The sequence below is a fragment of the Hydra viridissima genome, unplaced genomic scaffold (genome assembly GCF_058129835.1).
Source record: "Hydra viridissima isolate aposymbiotic clone 2 unplaced genomic scaffold, HvirCarnegie_v1 scaffold_8, whole genome shotgun sequence".
Taxonomy (NCBI): Eukaryota; Metazoa; Cnidaria; class Hydrozoa; order Anthoathecata; family Hydridae; genus Hydra; species Hydra viridissima.
In genome coordinates, this window is record NW_028324307.1 from 7217762 (window position 1) to 7235677 (window position 17916).

Genomic DNA, 17916 nt, shown 5'->3' on the forward strand with positions numbered 1-17916 from the left:
GTGTTGTTTACCAACTGAAAGTGAAATGAGATAAAAAGGAAGAGGAAGCCATGCATGTAAATGTGATATTAATTCAGGACTAATAATCACCAGATGGTACGATAATTAAATGTGTCAATTTATGCTCAACATATTGTGATCCAGATTTAATATCAGATGTTAAAAGATGGAATCGCACTGAAAAAAACTTTGTCAACATAAATTGTCCATCAATAGTAAAAGAATATAACCAATGAATGCGAGGTGTAGATTTATGTGACATGTTTATTTCACTTTATCGCACTAATATTAAAACCAAGCAGTAGTACATTAAAGAATTGTTTCACTGCATTGACATTTGTAAAGTTAATGGTTGGTTGATTTACAGGCGTCATTGCAATCAATTAAATATTGCTAAAAAAAACAGCTGACATTACTTCAGTTTACAACAAAAATTGCATCTAGCTTGTTTTATGCAGAGAAACCCCTACCCAGCAGACAAAAAAACGTTTTTAAAACGTTTCAATTACGCATTTTGAAATCGCTCCTAATACGTCTTTTTATAGTATAGAACGCAAATCTGAGAACACGCATCGAAAAGTCGTTAATAATGAGTCTTGAAAATACGTGTGTTATCCCAAGTAAAAAAACGTATTTTAAACGTTTTTCAGAACTAACATAAGATGTCTAAAATGCGTTATTTTTTAGTGTAGAACGCAAATCTAAAAATACGTGTTTTAAAGATGTCTTTAAAACCGCTAAATTTAACGGTTTAGCAATGTTTATAAACATTGCATCTTTTTAACAAATTTAAACCATAAAAAACGACAAATAAATTTTTAGTTTGAATTTAAAATTCTGATAAAACAATATATACAGTAAATTGTATACATTTTATAATAACTTACATGTATTACATATGTAATTTCATTTTATATTCATTACATAATGAATATAAAATGAAATTAATCAATTCTATTTTGGCGAAAGCTTTAACTCAGCGGGTGCATTTTTCAACTTGTTTCCTACAATTTTTCGTATAGATCTTTGATCAGCATTTGACCATTTGGCCATAACTGCGCCTATAATTTTATTAATATTATTAAATACATTAGATATATGTATATATTATATAAAACCGTTAGTACAGATAATTATAACTGATCTCACCGTAAATTGCACTACTGTACTCTAATTTGTCAAAGGAAATCTTTGTTTTTGAAGTACCTTTACGTTCTTTTCCCTTCAAATTCATTTTTGATCGTAGCTTAACAATGAATAATCTGAAAAATAAAATGATATGAAAAAATTATATATATAACCAGATAATTAACTATTAAAAAATATACGTTTAAATCATATTCACAACTAAAACCGAAATGTTTTTAAATTGTTACCAGAATAAAGTATAATTATTTAAAAAGTGTATTAGTGATAAATATACTTTGTTATTATGTTGCATGTAAGTTGTTCAAAATTATCGCCACCAATACCTTTTAGCTTTTCCAATTGCAAGTATTTTTTAAAAAAATACTTAAATATAAACTTCATGACCCAGAGTAAACCTAAATAAATTTCCATTTTAGTTCTAGAAAAATCTGCAACATGATTTAAAAGCATATATATAAAAATAGCATGTTGCTAAATGCTCCTCATTTTTGTGTGTGCAAACTTAAATCAGTGCGCCATTGATTTAAAATTTAAAAGTATATTTATAGATGATAAAATCATGTAAAATACCAAAATCTTCTTTTGATCCATGTCCTTTAGTGATTTATTTTCTTTTTCCAATGTTTCAACATCCATTATCATATTTATTTCATTTGGAGTCCCATTGTTGTTATTAACTTTTAATAATGTATTTATTCCATCTCGAATCTCAATTAATAATGAAAGGCTTTTTTTTTGATATTCTAAAATAAATCTTATAGCCAAATATAATTGAAAACAATATATTTAGATATAAAATACACTCAATAAAATATAAAACATACTAGCTGTTGACATGAGACACTCTTCTAAGTGAGTACTCCCACCTGATTCAGCATCTGATTGTAGACATCGCTTAGATGAGGTATTTTCCAGATTTTCAAATTTCTGTGATTTAATACTTTTATTTATAATTCCTTGATTTGGAATATGCAACCCTTAATATAATTATATAATCAATTATTCATTTTTTAAGTTCATTAACTCATTAATTTATACTATTTCTCATTCAATTTCAATAAAAATAGAATTTCAGTGCACCTGATTCAGGAGAAAACATTGTAAACAAATCTAGTGAGGGTTTTGATTGACAAGAAGAATTTGATTGAAGAAGTTGAGTTAGTGGATCTACCTGACATGATGATGAGCTTGACGAATAAATGCCTACAAAAAACAAAATGCCTATAAAATAAGATTTTCAATCTAACATACCATTTAAAATTTCAATTAATATTCATTGTTTTTCAAGATAAATCTCTTACAATCATCATATATTTCTTAAATATAATTTAAACAATTTCTTATTTTAAACATAACCTCTTCCTCTAAGTGGTGAAGGGGGAGCCGGCAAATTTGGTACAACATTCAAGTCAATAATTTTATTTGATACATTATCTACAAAAATATCATATTACAAACTTATGTACAGCATTTAAAGTATAGCAATTTATTAAATATAGTAACAATATTTCCACTTGGTCACTCACCACTTATAGTGATCTTTTCACTTTCACTTTCTGATGAAAATGCATAATCTTTACACAATTGCTCATCATCTTATTAGATACAAAAAAACGATGAAATTTTTAAATTTACAAAGTATTTCATATATACCTTTCAAATGAAAAATATGTTTGAATAGAAAAAGTATTACCGCTTTCAATTATAAACTTGATCATAGTAAATTCTTTCCACATTTTTATCTCCAATTTGCCTTCCATTGCTTTCCTCTCATCTTTTATTCCAACAGGCCAATAAATTATACTTTTTTCACAGTTTACCCAACTTCTGGGGATAACATCTTCAAAGATCCATGGACCTACGTATACAGTTTAAATATTATAATGTTGTGGGCACGTGTTATCTGGAAAGAGATAGGTCCGTGGATTTTTGAAGATGTTATCCCCAGAAGTTGGGTAAACTGTGAATATATATATATATATATATATATATATATCATATATATATATATATATATATATATATATATATATATATACACACACATATATATATATATATATTTATATATATATATATATATAATATATTTATATATATAATATATATATATAATATATTTATATATATATATATATGTTTGTATATGTTATGATAGTGTCATGTATATATATATGCATCTATATACATACACTTAAGTTATAGCTTATTATCTTATACACATGTAAATACATACTTGTTTCAACTCACAAACATATGGTTTTCTTTTCACAAGAATCTTTCGTGTATCTGAAATACAGTCTCTGTTGGTAGCATGTTGAAATACAGCTATCTGAATGTCTTTTTCAGTATTCCGAATGTTATTGAAATGAACTGAAGAAGACTTTCAGTTAGCAAATAATTCTTTACATAATAGCATAAGTTACCAAGCATAAACTGACCAATTATTCAATCATTTGATTGCAATCATTGCAATTTTTTGATTTGGTTTAACAAAGTTTTAAATAAAATCCTAAGTTCCGCGAAATTCTTTTGGGTTAACCAAGATGGCGGCCAAATTTCAAAACTGGCTTCAAGAAAGTCACGTTGTGCCGTTGTTGCGTTAAAAAAGTTAGTCGTTAAAAAAGTTTGTTAAATGTGAAATCTGCGCATGCGCAAAATAATTACAACTTTTTTAACGCCTTACGTCGTTATAAAAGTTTGCCCGTTAAAAAAGTATTCAAAATGGTACCGTCAACCGGGGTAACTTTGGTCGCCGGGGTGACTTTGTTGACCGGGGTCAATTGTTGATTTTTTTTTAAATTCCTAAAATTTAACAAAGATAACATGTTTTAATTTTGTTAGAGATACCAACAATATATATCGACTATTATATCAACAAATTTGGTATATCAACAGTTTTTGTGAATATAGCACAGTTACTTCGTAGACTACATTGAGTTTATTTTGGCATGTTTTGACACTTCTGATACATTTATTGAACCATTTGAATTCTTAGCCGGTGAAAATGCCGAGGAAATATAAGCAAAAGCGTGGTTCAAAAGCATATGCAACTTCATACAGTCAAGAAACGTCCAATGCTATAAAAGAATGTTTAACTGGAAGAGTAAGCGTGAGAAAGGCTAGTCGAAAGTTCGGAATGTACGCTTCCCATTTGCTTTAACCGCTGGACGTTGCTGTTTTCCGTCCGCTAAAAATAGAAACGCGCATCAAAGAATCAATACCAAAAAATCAGTTCCTCGGTCTTCTTGCTCTACTGCAACGTCAATTGAAAAGCGATAATTTGAGATCTGACTTCAAGGCTAGTGGAATATTTCCCTTCGATAAAGAAATGGTCATGAAGCGTTTGCCACAGGTTAACAAAGACATTGGAGGAGGTACCGGTAGTACTGTTAAGGAAGCATTCAATGAAGATATAGAAGGTCTATTAGTGAAACATTGTGGACAGGATGGGAAAACAAATCGCACCAGAGGGAAAAAGATCACACCTGGCAAAGCGATAACACCGCAAGATCTGGTGAATAACACAACTCCTACCACATCAAAGAATAACAATAACACCAAGAATAACAGTAACACCAAGAATAACAAGAAAAGGGCAAGAGTTGAACAAGTGTCATCATCCTCAGATGACGATAATGACCTACTAGAAAATGACTGTTAATGACTTTTGCACAATAACAGGGAGCTAGTTGCAAAATTTTTTGTCCATTTAAATGTTCTTTTCATGTTTCTCTAAATGTTTAAGGGCTGATGATTTTTTAAAACTCCAAAAAGTGACCAATGTTACCCCATAGCAGGGGAATTATTGATCAAACATGATAAAAACCTGGGGTAACATTGGTCACTTTTCGGCGTTTAAAAATAAATATTTGTAATAAAAAAATTAAAAAAATAAATATAGAGGCCTATAGCCAAGACCTATAATGTTATTACCACAAGAGAAAACTGTAAAAAGTTAATAAGATTCAGAGATGTTTAAGAAAAACTGCCAAAACTGACCAAAGTTACCCTGGCTAACGATACTCTTTAATTTGCGCAACCCTCAAATCCACAACAGAATATGCTTTGATATTTGATTAAGGCATTGGGAAGCATTCTTTTTTTGTTTTTGAGCAAAAGCTCTCAAAGAGAGTTTCAATTATTTTTTCCAAATTTTTTTTCCCTGTAATTTTCTAATTCTACAAAGTTATACAATTCTCATGACATTTTCTTTTTCATTTGACCTCCTCATAGTATCAAAGCTTTTAAACTCCTAAATAAATTATATTTCATGAAAAAATAGAACATAGATACTCACTTCTAAAAGAATTATACTATACTAATTATATTAATATATACAAAATCAAATATTTTTAAATTCTCATATTATAGTTCAGAAATATTAACATTTCACCATGAGCTCCTGTTAAGCTATATCTCTTTGCAGTATATACATTTCCACCTATACTAAAAAGTCTTTCACTCTTCACAGAAGACGGTGGGCAGCTTTAATACTTTAAAGCAAGCTTTGCTAATAGTCGCATTTTGGTTTTCTGTGATTTCCACCACAACAAATGATTGCTTTCTTTGTCAATAAGGTCTTCATTTGAGTAGTGTTGAATTTTGTTTAATAAAGTTTCATTTGAAATTAAAGTTTGTGGTTGACCAATTTATTTAGAATTAAATCCTACAAGTTCTTTGAAGCAATTGTCAAAACTCATTTCTACTATATCTTTCTATTCATTTAGTACTGTACCATTATTTTCATATTCTGAGTCAATATTTTCAATGTCACAAGCTGCAGACCGATCATTTTCAGTAACTTTGATGTTTTTTATATTTTTATGGGTTTTAATAAGCTGAATGGTTATGTTCTCAGTACTTGTTTTAGCAGCTGAAAAGGTGTTTTCATTTTTGAACATTTTTAATTTGAATCTGGGATCAAGAAATATTGACAAGATGATGTTATAGTTATCAGTATATTGTTTGAAACTATTCTCCATTGAAGTAGCTGTCATCAATTAAAGGTTTATTAATGAAATGTTTCAAAAACTGTATCTGTGGTATAATATCTGAGACAATAGAATTTCTTTCACTCAAGCGAACTCTTGTTTTGTGGAAATCTTTTAGCAAAACACAAAACTGTCCAATAATCATCCATTTGTTTGCATTTAATAAAGGAAGCTTACCATTTTCAAGTGCATATATGGTTAGAGGTTTCCTTTGATCATAAATTAGTTCTAACATATGACAGGTACTATTCCACCTTTTTGGAACATTTTGAATATGTTTGTGCTTAGGAACATTGTTTGCTTCTTGAAGAGCTTTAAGTTTAGGGCAGACTTGGGGAGAATGGCTGAAATGCCCAACAATTTAATGACAGTTTGCAATGACATTCTTGACAACTGTTTGTTCAAAAATACACTCATTAATTACTAGTTGCAGTGTGTGTAAAAACAAGCCATACTATCATATGGGCTATCTTTAATAGCCTTGACGATATTTCTACCATTATCTCTAGCTATTAAATGAATTTTTGAAGGTGATATTTTAAATTCAGCCATATCTTCAATCAATTCAGCAATATTTGCTGCTGTATGCCGCTCAGGAAATGGAGCTACTCTAAGTACAACAGTTTTCTGATTAAATGTATTGTCTAAACAGTGACCTGTCAGACTCATGAAGCTTTCATTTGAACTACTGGTCCATATATCAGCAGTAAAGCTTATAAATTCAGCAACTGAGTAAACATGGACAGCCATTTTTAACATAAAGTATAAAATAATTTCATCAACTGAGTAAACATGGACAGCCATTTTTAATATAAAGTATACACTAATTTTTATTATTTTACATACCCTAATGAAACGATGCAACTTTTTTAACGTCTAATTTCATTCCCTAACGAACGCTCCTTTGACTTTTTTAACGACTAACTTTTTTAACGTAACACCGTCTCCTTTGTATTAAAACCTCCTTGCAAAAAACGTCCTGTCTAGCTCAGCTAGGAATAAAACGTATTTTATACGTAATGTAAAGATGACATAATATACCGACTTCGAAAGACGTTAAAAATATGTTTTTTTCGCATCTGCGCTAGACAAGACATGTTGAAGATAGAAATAAAACGTCTTTTTTACGTATTGTGCCTGCTGGGTAGTTGCAGTTGGCAAGCAATCTAAAAGAAAATTGTGTATAGATGTGACACCACAAAAGCGAAAGATATCAATTCCTTTACCAAATAAAGAGCTTGATTGTTTAAACCATTAGCCTCAACATCGTGAGAAAAAACTTAATTGTCGCTTTTGTAAGGTTGGAAATAGCAGAATTTTTTGCAAAAAATGCAACATTTGTTTATGTTTAAATAAAAAATAGAATTGTTTTTATTCTTTTCATCTAAAAAAATATATTGATTTGTTTAAGGTTTGTTTATTCAAACATAATATTTTTGTAATTTTTCCTTAAAGGTTCATAAACGCCAAACGGCGGTCATTTGCCATTTGAAAACTGCTAATGGTAGCAAAAAAAATTTTCTGATTTGCAACTAATGATATAAAACTATGTTTTTTGCCAAAAGAGTATTTTTTTACTCAATGTCTTCACATAGTGAACAATAAAGGGTTAAAAACAACAACAATTACCCATCATAATAGGATTAAGGGTGGAATGCAAGAACCGAACTTCAAATTTGAAGTCGAACTTCAAACCTAAAGTGCGACTTGAGCGAATGCACAAAGCGAACTTCAACTCAAGTCAGACTTGAAAACCGCTAAAAATAGACCGTTTTCAAGTCTGACTTCAAACCAGACTTGAGAGAGCAAAAATTCCTTCCGAATGCAAGAACCCGACTTGAAATTTCAAGTCAGACTTCAAATCTCAAGTCTGACTTGAACGGAATGCAAGAAGCGAACTTGAACTGAAGTCAGACTTGAAAAACGAGAATTTTTGAATTTTCAAGTCATTTTTTCAAGTCTGCTCCAGACCAATCTTGAAACCAAACTTGAAAAAAAAAACAGACCGCCATTATCATTTTGCTGATGCGTAACAAAACTTTACTATTACTATATAACTTATTACAACCTTTGCAAGTATGAAAATGAGTTTTTAACAAGCAAAAGTAGTTACTTGGGCATATTCACCTAATTAATTTAGAAGGTTACATTGTGAAAGTATATTTTTAAATGAATTCATTACAGAAAACTAAATATTAACATTGCGAAAACGTGTGTCTTTTAAAACATCCTGTAACTCGTATGTAATGATTCAACATGTCATATTTTGATGCCATTAGAAATGTTTATTAGCTTTTTGAAATGTCGAACATCCTAGCATTATAAAAGGCTGTTGATTAAGGCACATTTTTGTGATACAGTATAAAAGTAAATTCCATTTAGTAATAAATAGTTGCAGTTATACAAAGAGGTGATACGTGTAAAAGGAGTAAAAGAGAGTTCATGAGAAGTAGTTACAATTACATGAAGTATTAAAAAAAACTTTTTTTTAAATGTTCAAAAATGAATCGGTATGAGCTGAATTTTAGAAGAAGAAGAAGAAAAAATAAGCCAAGTCACATACCAAGGTTTATTATTGACAGAGCTAATCCTTTAGAAGTTTACCACGGTATAGAATTTAAAAGGTGCTACAGATTTTCCAATAAAAACCTTTTTAATATTAGCTAATGACATTATTAACAACAATGTTAACAATCGAGGGTGCCCTCTTTCAACTGTACAACAACTGGCTATTGCATTTCGGTTTTATGCTACTGGTTCATTCCAAGTGAGTAGATATTCAAGAAATGGTATCAGAAAATGGCACCTTCTTATTGTAGATTTTACATTACGTTTTTAAATAACAACATTTTATACCAACAAATGATAATATACTTAAGTAACAATAAATAAACTCTCTTAGAGAATAACAGGAGATTTGGAAGAGCTGAAACTCAACTGTTTGTCCAGTGGTTTAGAACATTTCAATTCAAATGGCTAACAAAAGATATCAGTACATAAAGTTTCCAACAGAAGCTGATTCTTTGATAATTCAGCAAAAGTGATTATAAGTTTTCATGGATATCTGATTTTCCTATTTCATACAAACTTCAAACTTTTCTTAGATAAAGAAAATATTTATATTTATCAACCATTATTTAGATTTTACCAAATTCAAAAAATCCCTTTTTTTACCGAAACAAAAAGGGATTTTTTTTTGAATGTTGTTCATGTTTCAGGTGATTCTGGCTATCCTTATAAACAATATTTAATGACACCTTTTTCTAACCCAAAAATGAAAATGAAATCAGATACAATTACAACTTGAGAAGTACACACATGTTGAATGTTGTTGTTGAATATTGTTTTGGTATATCAAAAAAAAACAATACCCTTGTCTTAACATTCCCTTAGGAACAAAACTGCAAAATTCCATAGCTATAATAATATCCTGTTTTGTGCTTCACAACATTGCCCTTCTACAAAATGATTATTGTGGAGGCAATGAAATACAAAATAGCAATGAAGAATGTGGTGCTAAAGCATTCACTAAAGATATTTTTGCAGAAACAAAGCAAAAGTCAAATTTCAGACTTATTTTTTTAAAAAAAAATTTGTGTCTGATAATGGATAAAGGGTGTAATAACAAAAACATTATTTTCAAATATTTATACTACATATTATTTCAAAAGAATTACATTTTATATTTCAAAATAGTATTATATATGAAAAAAACAATTTCACTAAAAAATAAAGTGATAAATTAAAACATTCCAAAAGCAATTTGGATCTGATATTGTTAGAAAAAAATAATCCTCACATAGAATAATTCTGTTGTATTGCTTTTTTAAAACTTTGTGAAAATTTTAACTGTGAAAATTTTCACAAAGTTTTGTTTGTATTGTTGCTTTTTCTGGAGAGAGTTTTTTTTTTATATCATCTATTTCTATTTGTTTTTGCATTAGTTCTTTATCAAGATCATGATTCATTATATTGCTTTTTTGTATTTTTTTTTATTAAGAGATTTTTGTTTAACGTTAAACTTTGTTCTTTTTCATGTGTTAATGAGCAAGATGCTATCAATGGTTTTTAAAAGTTTTCTTTTCTGTTTCTATAAGTGGCCCAATAATTTCAGAAGACCTGTCTCCATATGTGATCTCTATTGACTTACATATGTAAATGGTATACTTACATATGTTAATGGTATATATATGTGTAGGTATATATATATATATATATATATATATATATATATATATATATATATATATATATATATATATATATATATATATATATATATATATATATATATATACACACACACACACACACACACATAGTATTATGTAGTATTAGTATTGAGAAAACTAATTTTGTTTAAAGTAATTTTCTCAGTATTTTTAAAAAAAAAACCATTATTTTCATTAAAGTATTAGTAAATAGATAAATAAAAATACATTGTAGTATAGTATCATCCCCAAAAAGCGTCAAAATAAGATTCTGCATTTTCTAGAACATTTCCATGTATTTTAATTCAAATGGAATCTGTTAAAATGGAGAAATCAAGAGAAATTGTCTTGATCACTTAAGTGGTACATATGACCAACCGTTGTTTACCAACAACTTAGGATTTGGAACTGAAAGTGCCAAGATGAATTTGTTTTTCTGATGAAAAATACATAGCAAGAACTTTTTTTTTTTTTACTGTAATTAACTTTTTATTTAATCGTATACTATACAAATATCATTACACGGAATTTGTTTCAGTAAAAGGTTTTTCCCGTAAAAAAAATCCATTACCGCTATTGGTTGCGAAGTGCATTTTCCGATAAACGCCCTAAATTCAACGCCTCGACTATTTTTTAAGTTCGACTTTCTCAAGCACGAACTTGAAATTTTCAAGAGTCGTTTACGCATTCGCTCAAGTCAATTTTTCAAGTCTGACTTGACAAAGTCGAACTTGAGATTTCAAGTCGAACTTGACTCAAGTTCGGTTCTTGCATTCCACCCTAAAACGCTCCTGGTATCACTCCTTCGTATCTCTCTCCATATCTCTCCTCCAGAGTGCTCCTACAGTAATGAATTCCTGGTGAAATTTTTCACTATATTCATTGCTTACAGTCCCTGAGTAAAATTATTTGAACTCCATCAACATCATTCAATGTAATATAATCCTCAATTTGTCTCTGAACAGAACACAAATTATGAAATATTCCTTGAAATCTTCATGAAATAAATTTCTTATCGAAAAGTAACTTTTTTGGGGGCTTCTTGTACAAGTTTCTTGTTAAAAAAAAACGTGTAACAAAGAATTTTCCGACTTCATGTTTCATGTCTAAATATTGCTAACTGTATCCATAGAGCATATCTCTAGGCCCAGTGCTCTTCAATAACGTCAACTTTGTTGTAATTAGGACTGTAAAGAAAATAGTTTAATTTGGATATAGATAATTGGACCAATAGATAATTTGATTACTAGGTAATTGGATTTGTAGATTACTGCACTGATAGATAACTGAATTAATTGAAAATAAAATTAACAGATAGTTGAACTAATCGATAATTGGATCAATAGATATTTTTATTACTAGGTAATTGGATTAATAGAAATCAGACTAAAAGATAATTGGAATAAGTTGTCAATCAGCAATATATGCATCCTATATGATCTGATGTCGTTAGGTTTTCATGAAAGTAAAACTTATTTTTTTTAATTATAAGCTATTGCTTTCATTTGTAGACAATTTTTTGATAAGACTGAAAAGAACACTAATCTAAATAAAAGAACACTAATCTAAATAAAAGAATATCTAAGTAACCAAGTCAACGAACGCTTCTTAGATGGAAAGTTATGTAATAAGTTTTTTTTAGAAAGACAACTGTAAGATCACACGCGTCTTAGAAATGTACAAGAAAACTACGCCATTCCTTATTTGGTACTCTCTAAAAAAAACTAAAAAAATCTATGGCAAATATTGGAATAAAATTTTTCGAATAAAAAAACGTACAGTTTTTAATTTAATCGAGGTTTACAGTTTTTAATTTAATCGAGGCTAAAAAACGTTGAACATTTGAAGCAAATTATGAAAACGCTGTTTAACTTTTTATTCATGAATATTAAAGTTTAAGTTCGTAAGATATTTCAATGGATTTTAAAAATTATTATGGATTTACACATTTATTGTTGTCTACATTCAAATATTACAAATCGAAGATTGCAACTTTGAAAATCACTGTTAAAATTCTGGCTTTTCACAATTACAATTTATAAGATTTGCGCCTATGAGTTCACAATTGCAACACAAAAAGGAAGAAATCAAGACGCCTTAGCTTCGATTGGTATAATGGTCGTTTAAATTACTTAATTTGTTTTTTTAGTATGTGTTATATAACGTAAACTGTATGAAGCGGTACTAAAAAGTGACACGTTTTATGAAATTCCGTCTTCGTCCGAAACGCGTGAATATAAAGCATAATTATAAGCCATGCGAGTCGTCTTAATAGAGCTCTGAAGAATGTTGAATATTAAATTATGGGAAAGAAACAGGATGCTCATAATAAAACAAACCTGTTCGTAAAATAAGTTCGTAAAGTACAAACGTTCGCTCAACAAAACGAAATCAAGTTTTAATGAGCAGGTATTTTTTTTACTTTTTTTTTTTTTTTTTTCTTGTCGCATTTTAATCTTCATTACTTTTAACTGCTTAACTTACTTTTAACAAAAAAACAACAACATTTACTCTGTATTAAATGACTACTTTCATTTAATACAGAGTAAATGTTATAGGACCTTGTCGAGTGTTTCACTCCCACTCCCTTTTTCCATTCCCCTCCCTCCACCACCACCACCACCACCTCTTCGAAGTTTTAAATCACTTTCAATTTAAAAAAAGCTCTTTTATTGCGTTTGATTTTGCCGGGTGTTACTAAGAATTATTTAAGTTTTGTCAACAATGTTTTAATGAACAAAGAGCTTTATAAACTTATTTTAAAGGACGTGTTTAAGGTGTGCTAAAATAATCTGCAGCTTAAAGCTTTAGTGGAAACCGCTAAAAGTAAATAAAGTAACTTAAAGTAAAAAGAGTAAACAAGTACGTAATGACACGTGCACAAAATTTAAACCGATCAACCTCACGTGATCAAGTAAATGAATGGCCCTCACGATTTACGATGTTTTTTCAGGCAATTACTTTCTCATGTGATATTTGTAGAATCTACGAAATATTATCAGAAAGCAATCAAATTATATATAGTATCTTTTTTTTTCGTGATCATAAATGCAATGGGTATTAATTATTGAGAATCCGAAATGATACAAACAAATACAAAGAAATTGGAGCAAATCCAACTAGATTATTTTCATCTTTCTATAACAGGTAACAGAATTTTCCTCATTTTACAAATTTTCTCTCTTCACTATTTCCTTTTAACAAGAATTGTTAGCGCTGTTAATAAAATCCGTTTTAGTTTTATTTTTTATTTGACGGCGCACAGTGTATCGCTTCATACAAGCTAGGTGGACAAAAATATTTTGTTTAGTAATTTCATTCCTAAGAATGTAGTTAACAATATTTTGGTGTTTTATTGATTAGTTATGCAGTAGGGTAGCCTGGGGGAGGCAGGGGGGCAATTACCCCGCGCGTTTAAGCTTTAGGGGGCGCCTAAAAGTCAATTTTACTATAAAAAGTTTTTTTTTTTTTTAATTTTATTGTAAAAAAGGAGATATTTTAATTACTTTTAAGATTTTAAAAGTTTTTATCTTGAAAAAGTTATAAAAATAACTTTAAAAAAGTAATAAAAATAAATACTAAATTTCAACACATTAATAATGTAATAAAATTTTGCCTAAAATAAAAATATACTCACTACAAATATACAAAATATAATAATAAACTCACTACACTACGTAAAATAAAAAAATATTTTATTAATAATTAATCATTATCGGATGAATCATTGTTATCTTCAGTAGCCGATGAATCGGACTCTAAATAATCTTCATCGTCACACATAATTCTATTTTCAACAAGCTGTGGTGGTATAATAGGTGGGATAATTAAATTCAAAACTTCTAACGGTAGTTTGCCAGTTTTCTTACTTGACACTTCTCTGTGTGAGTTGATGACAGGATCTGATGTTACCAAAAGCATATTGAGCAAATCTATATTTGTGCAAATACGTGAATTTTTTCTTGTATGGTGTTCGCGGAATCGACGAAAATCTTTATTGCGGACTTCTTGAGACTCTTCCGACAGTTGTCCTATTGGAAGAAGGCATGTTTTTATAACTTCCGTGCTATGTACAAGTATTTTGTGCACAGTAACAGGCATATAGTACCACGGATACAGATTAATATAAAGAGTTTTGGTTTCAGAACAAAACTTTTCAAATTCATAATAGTTAATATCATAGCCAGAGGAAAGTGTTCTTAATAAAATACTAAAATTTTTAATGAGATTGATGTCTAAACCCGTAATCTCGCCGCTTAACTCTGGCTTCATAAAAAACCTGCGAGCAGTGTTCCCATCATTTGTATTCCCAAAGCCAGGTTTTGGTTTATCTACAATAAGACCCATATGCTTTTTAAATTTTTGTTTGATATCTTCTGAACGTTTTTGGACACTAGATTTATCTTCATCGCTTCTAACTTGCCACTTTTTTATATCTAAACGATAGCTAATGTGTAGCATGCACTCAAAAAAACGAATCCACGCATGCAAAGTAGACAGACCAAAACCATAATGTTCTTTTTTAACAACTAAGTCTTTTAGTTCACCGTTCATCATTTTAAGAGTCGCACCACATATGTAACATTTTTGTTGGGAACTTGTGTCAGTCAAGGCATTGCAAACTTTTCCATCTACCATTGATAGTATTAGGTCGTGTTTAACAGTAATTTGAGATTCGTTGAGTCTTATAGATGTTGGAACAAGTTGAGAAACTTCTGTTAAAACTTGGTTAGTTTCTGTTGTAGTTAAAAGATTTGTTTCTTTTGAAAAAATAAATTTAATTGGTCGGCAATAAAGCGTGGATGAAGGTCGTGGATTTTGCCAAATAATATTTTGACCGTCACTCAGTCTCAACGGAACAAATGAAAATACAAACAGAAACTCATCAGTAGCATCAGAGTTTTTAAATTTCTGTTTGTATGTGCTGTGACCGGAGCTCCCATCACATCCCCATTTGCTAATTAGTGTGAATGGCGTAGTAAAAGTAATACTTTTAAGAACTTCGCATTGGGCTTCAATTAAGCGTTCAGTAGTTTTATCAAGTATAGCTTGTAGGCTAATTTCGGCACGTGTTTCTGTAACAGAAATATGTTCATCTAATGGATAACATAACTTTTTCGACTTGCATAGACTATAATAAGATGGAAATAATATATGCCCTGCCTTTAAAGACCACTTTCTCGTCTGTTTATAAGAATGACTTGTACATTTAGAGTCAATATAATAAGCTAATGCCTCGTCACGATTTAACTGCCTGCCCCCACAAATAAAGTCTTTTGATTTAATTTTTTCTGATGATTCCAGACTTTTTCTGATTAAAGTAGCTTGGTTTCTGTGCCCCAACGCACGGCATGCTACTTCAGCAGCTGTGGTCAACTCAGTTGCACTTTGCAATTTTACTAAGTTTTCAACTCTTCGTTTTTTGGTTTTAAAGGACGAGTCTTCAAAGTTCTTTTTTGGTCGTCCTTGAATTTCTCCAGATGATGAAAAAGTACATTGCTGGTATATACTTATTTTAAATTCTACATTTGCCCCCTCTAACCAAATTTTATTTTTGTTTAAAAAACGGTCCATCATCATATGTGCTGCAGACCATTTTTTTGCGAATTTTGAAGCCATACATGAAATTTTTAACTGCAAAGACCTCTCAGAATCTTTAGTCACATCAGTTACATCAGTAACACAAAATCTTTGCAAAATAAAATCCATTAAACGAGAATTTCTTTCTTCTTGATTATGTCTTCGCCATTCTTCAAATAACTCCATTTTTGAAAAAGAGCGCACATGATCTAAATGAAATTTAATAACAAAAAATTGTGGATTTATGTGGTGAAAATTTTTTCTTTGTTGTACACCTTAGGACTTTAGCTATACACTGTTAATAAATTAGCTTGGATACATGTGGATACAAAAAGTTGTATAAGTTTAAAAATTAAAAACCAAAAAATATTTTACAATTTTAACCCAGTTTTTTAAACCATACTTTAACACATATTGCTTAACTTTTAAATAAAATATTTAATGTAAGTAAATAGTACTTACCCTCAAAAGTAAAATCCATCGCTGCATTAAAATGATTGCTTTCTTTAATTCTTGCTAAATGTTAATGCAACGATTGTAAATTTTTATTTAATTTTTTTCAAAAATGAAATTACATTTTAACGCCTCTTTAATTGCTTATGACTCATTGCTCTGTAATGTTTTTCATAATTAACATCGCAAGTTATTACTAATATAGGACTGTTATTGTGAAAATATTATCAATTAGTTGATTTCTTGATATGACTTTTGTCCACCTAGCTTGAATGAAGCGATACACTGTGCGGCGATGTGACCAACGTTAAATATTTACGAAAATTACACTTTATATTATTACTCGTTGGTTGGATTTCTTCCATCATTTGGATTCAGGATCTTTTAATCTTTCGAGGACTTAGAACTCAAGGTTTATGATTTTTTTTCTATGAAAGATTTTGCAAAAGACTTTCTAAGGTTGCGAAAACTTAAATAAAAGAAAATCTCAACAAACGTTTATCATGAACAATTTGTTGAGATGATTTGTTGCTCATGATAAAAATTATTGAGATTTTCGCAACATTAGCATCAAAGAACCGTTAACCGTAAAAACTTACAGTAAAAATTAAATATATTTTCGTATTTATGAAAATATATCTAGGGCTAGTAAGGCAGGGCTAGTTGAGCATAGGGGCAAGTTGGACAACTAAAATATATCAAAAACTCATTAAATGACAAAACATCTAATGGATGAAAGATGGGTATATATATTGGTAATACAATGCGCATTTGTTAGAATGCGGTCAAGTGAGATGCACGGGCATTTTTTCAATTTCGGACCAAAAAAGTAAAAAAAAATTTTTTTGCTACTTTTGTTTTAGATTCTTAAAAACAAACATCTGGCATCACTTAAGTGTTGATATTTTATCCATTTATTTGACTTTCGATTATACTTAGCCATTTTTCCCTAAGTATTACAGCTCTTTTTATAAACTGGCTTTTTGTGTCACCTAGTCTAGTCGGGATAAATTGAGCAGGTTTGAAAAATAAAATAAAATAAAACGGCATTAATTAATCATTATTAAATACATAAAAGTTTAAAAAATAAAATCTGAAATTCTTTTTTTTTTAAATATGTTAATATGGTTTAAAACTATTTAATTTTTGCTTCTTTTAAAAATATTTTTACTTAAATATTACTTAGTCAATAAAATATATAAGTTAAAAGTTAAGAAATAAAAATTTTAACTAACTTTACTTTTAAGTTACCCCACACAGCTGCTCAACTTACCCCCCCCCCCCCCCCCCGCTAGGGTAGGTTGACCCACTGGGGCAGGTTGAGCAGCTTGGTAAATTTTAGGGAATATTTTCTCAAACAAATCTAAAAACGTTTTTTTTTCTTAAGCAATTTTTAGCAGATAAAATTTTCTTTCTAGTAATGAAAAAATAATGTAAATCCGACGCATCGTTCAAGAGATCTATTAGATTTAGTAAAAATTTGCTCAACTAGCCCCGCCCTACCCTATAAGTAAAAAAATCCAATAGCG

The 17916-nt window shown here is 29.6% G+C and overlaps 2 protein-coding genes across 5 annotated transcripts; both read right to left on the reverse strand.

The window, feature by feature from the left end:
* Positions 1 to 815: 815 nt before the first annotated feature.
* LOC149884803 (uncharacterized) lies at positions 816 to 3748 on the reverse strand. 4 transcript variants are annotated; one of them, XM_090096332.1, is made up of 10 exons: positions 3386 to 3748; positions 2843 to 3007; positions 2676 to 2744; positions 2506 to 2583; positions 2230 to 2352; positions 1974 to 2126; positions 1720 to 1892; positions 1424 to 1524; positions 1150 to 1262; positions 816 to 1061 (listed from the first exon to the last, which is right to left on the reverse strand). In XM_090096332.1, exons 2-10 carry the CDS (start codon positions 2907 to 2909, stop codon positions 955 to 957), a joined length of 984 nt encoding a protein of 327 aa, XP_089952458.1. In that variant the 5' UTR covers positions 2910 to 3007; positions 3386 to 3748; the 3' UTR covers positions 816 to 954. The 4 variants fall into 4 exon arrangements, 2 of the variants coding, with proteins under 2 accessions (XP_089952458.1, XP_089952460.1); XR_016455091.1 differs by lacking the exon at positions 1424 to 1524 and having other exon boundaries at positions 929 to 1061; XR_016455090.1 differs by lacking the exon at positions 816 to 1061 and having other exon boundaries at positions 1215 to 1262; positions 1424 to 1544.
* A 10189-nt stretch (positions 3749 to 13937) lies between these two features.
* LOC149884804 (uncharacterized) lies at positions 13938 to 16510 on the reverse strand. The gene is made up of 2 exons (XM_090096310.1): positions 16397 to 16510; positions 13938 to 16143 (listed from the first exon to the last, which is right to left on the reverse strand). Exons 1-2 carry the CDS (start codon positions 16413 to 16415, stop codon positions 14060 to 14062), a joined length of 2103 nt encoding a protein of 700 aa, XP_089952436.1. The 5' UTR covers positions 16416 to 16510; the 3' UTR covers positions 13938 to 14059.
* Between the last annotated feature and the right edge of the window lie 1406 nt (positions 16511 to 17916).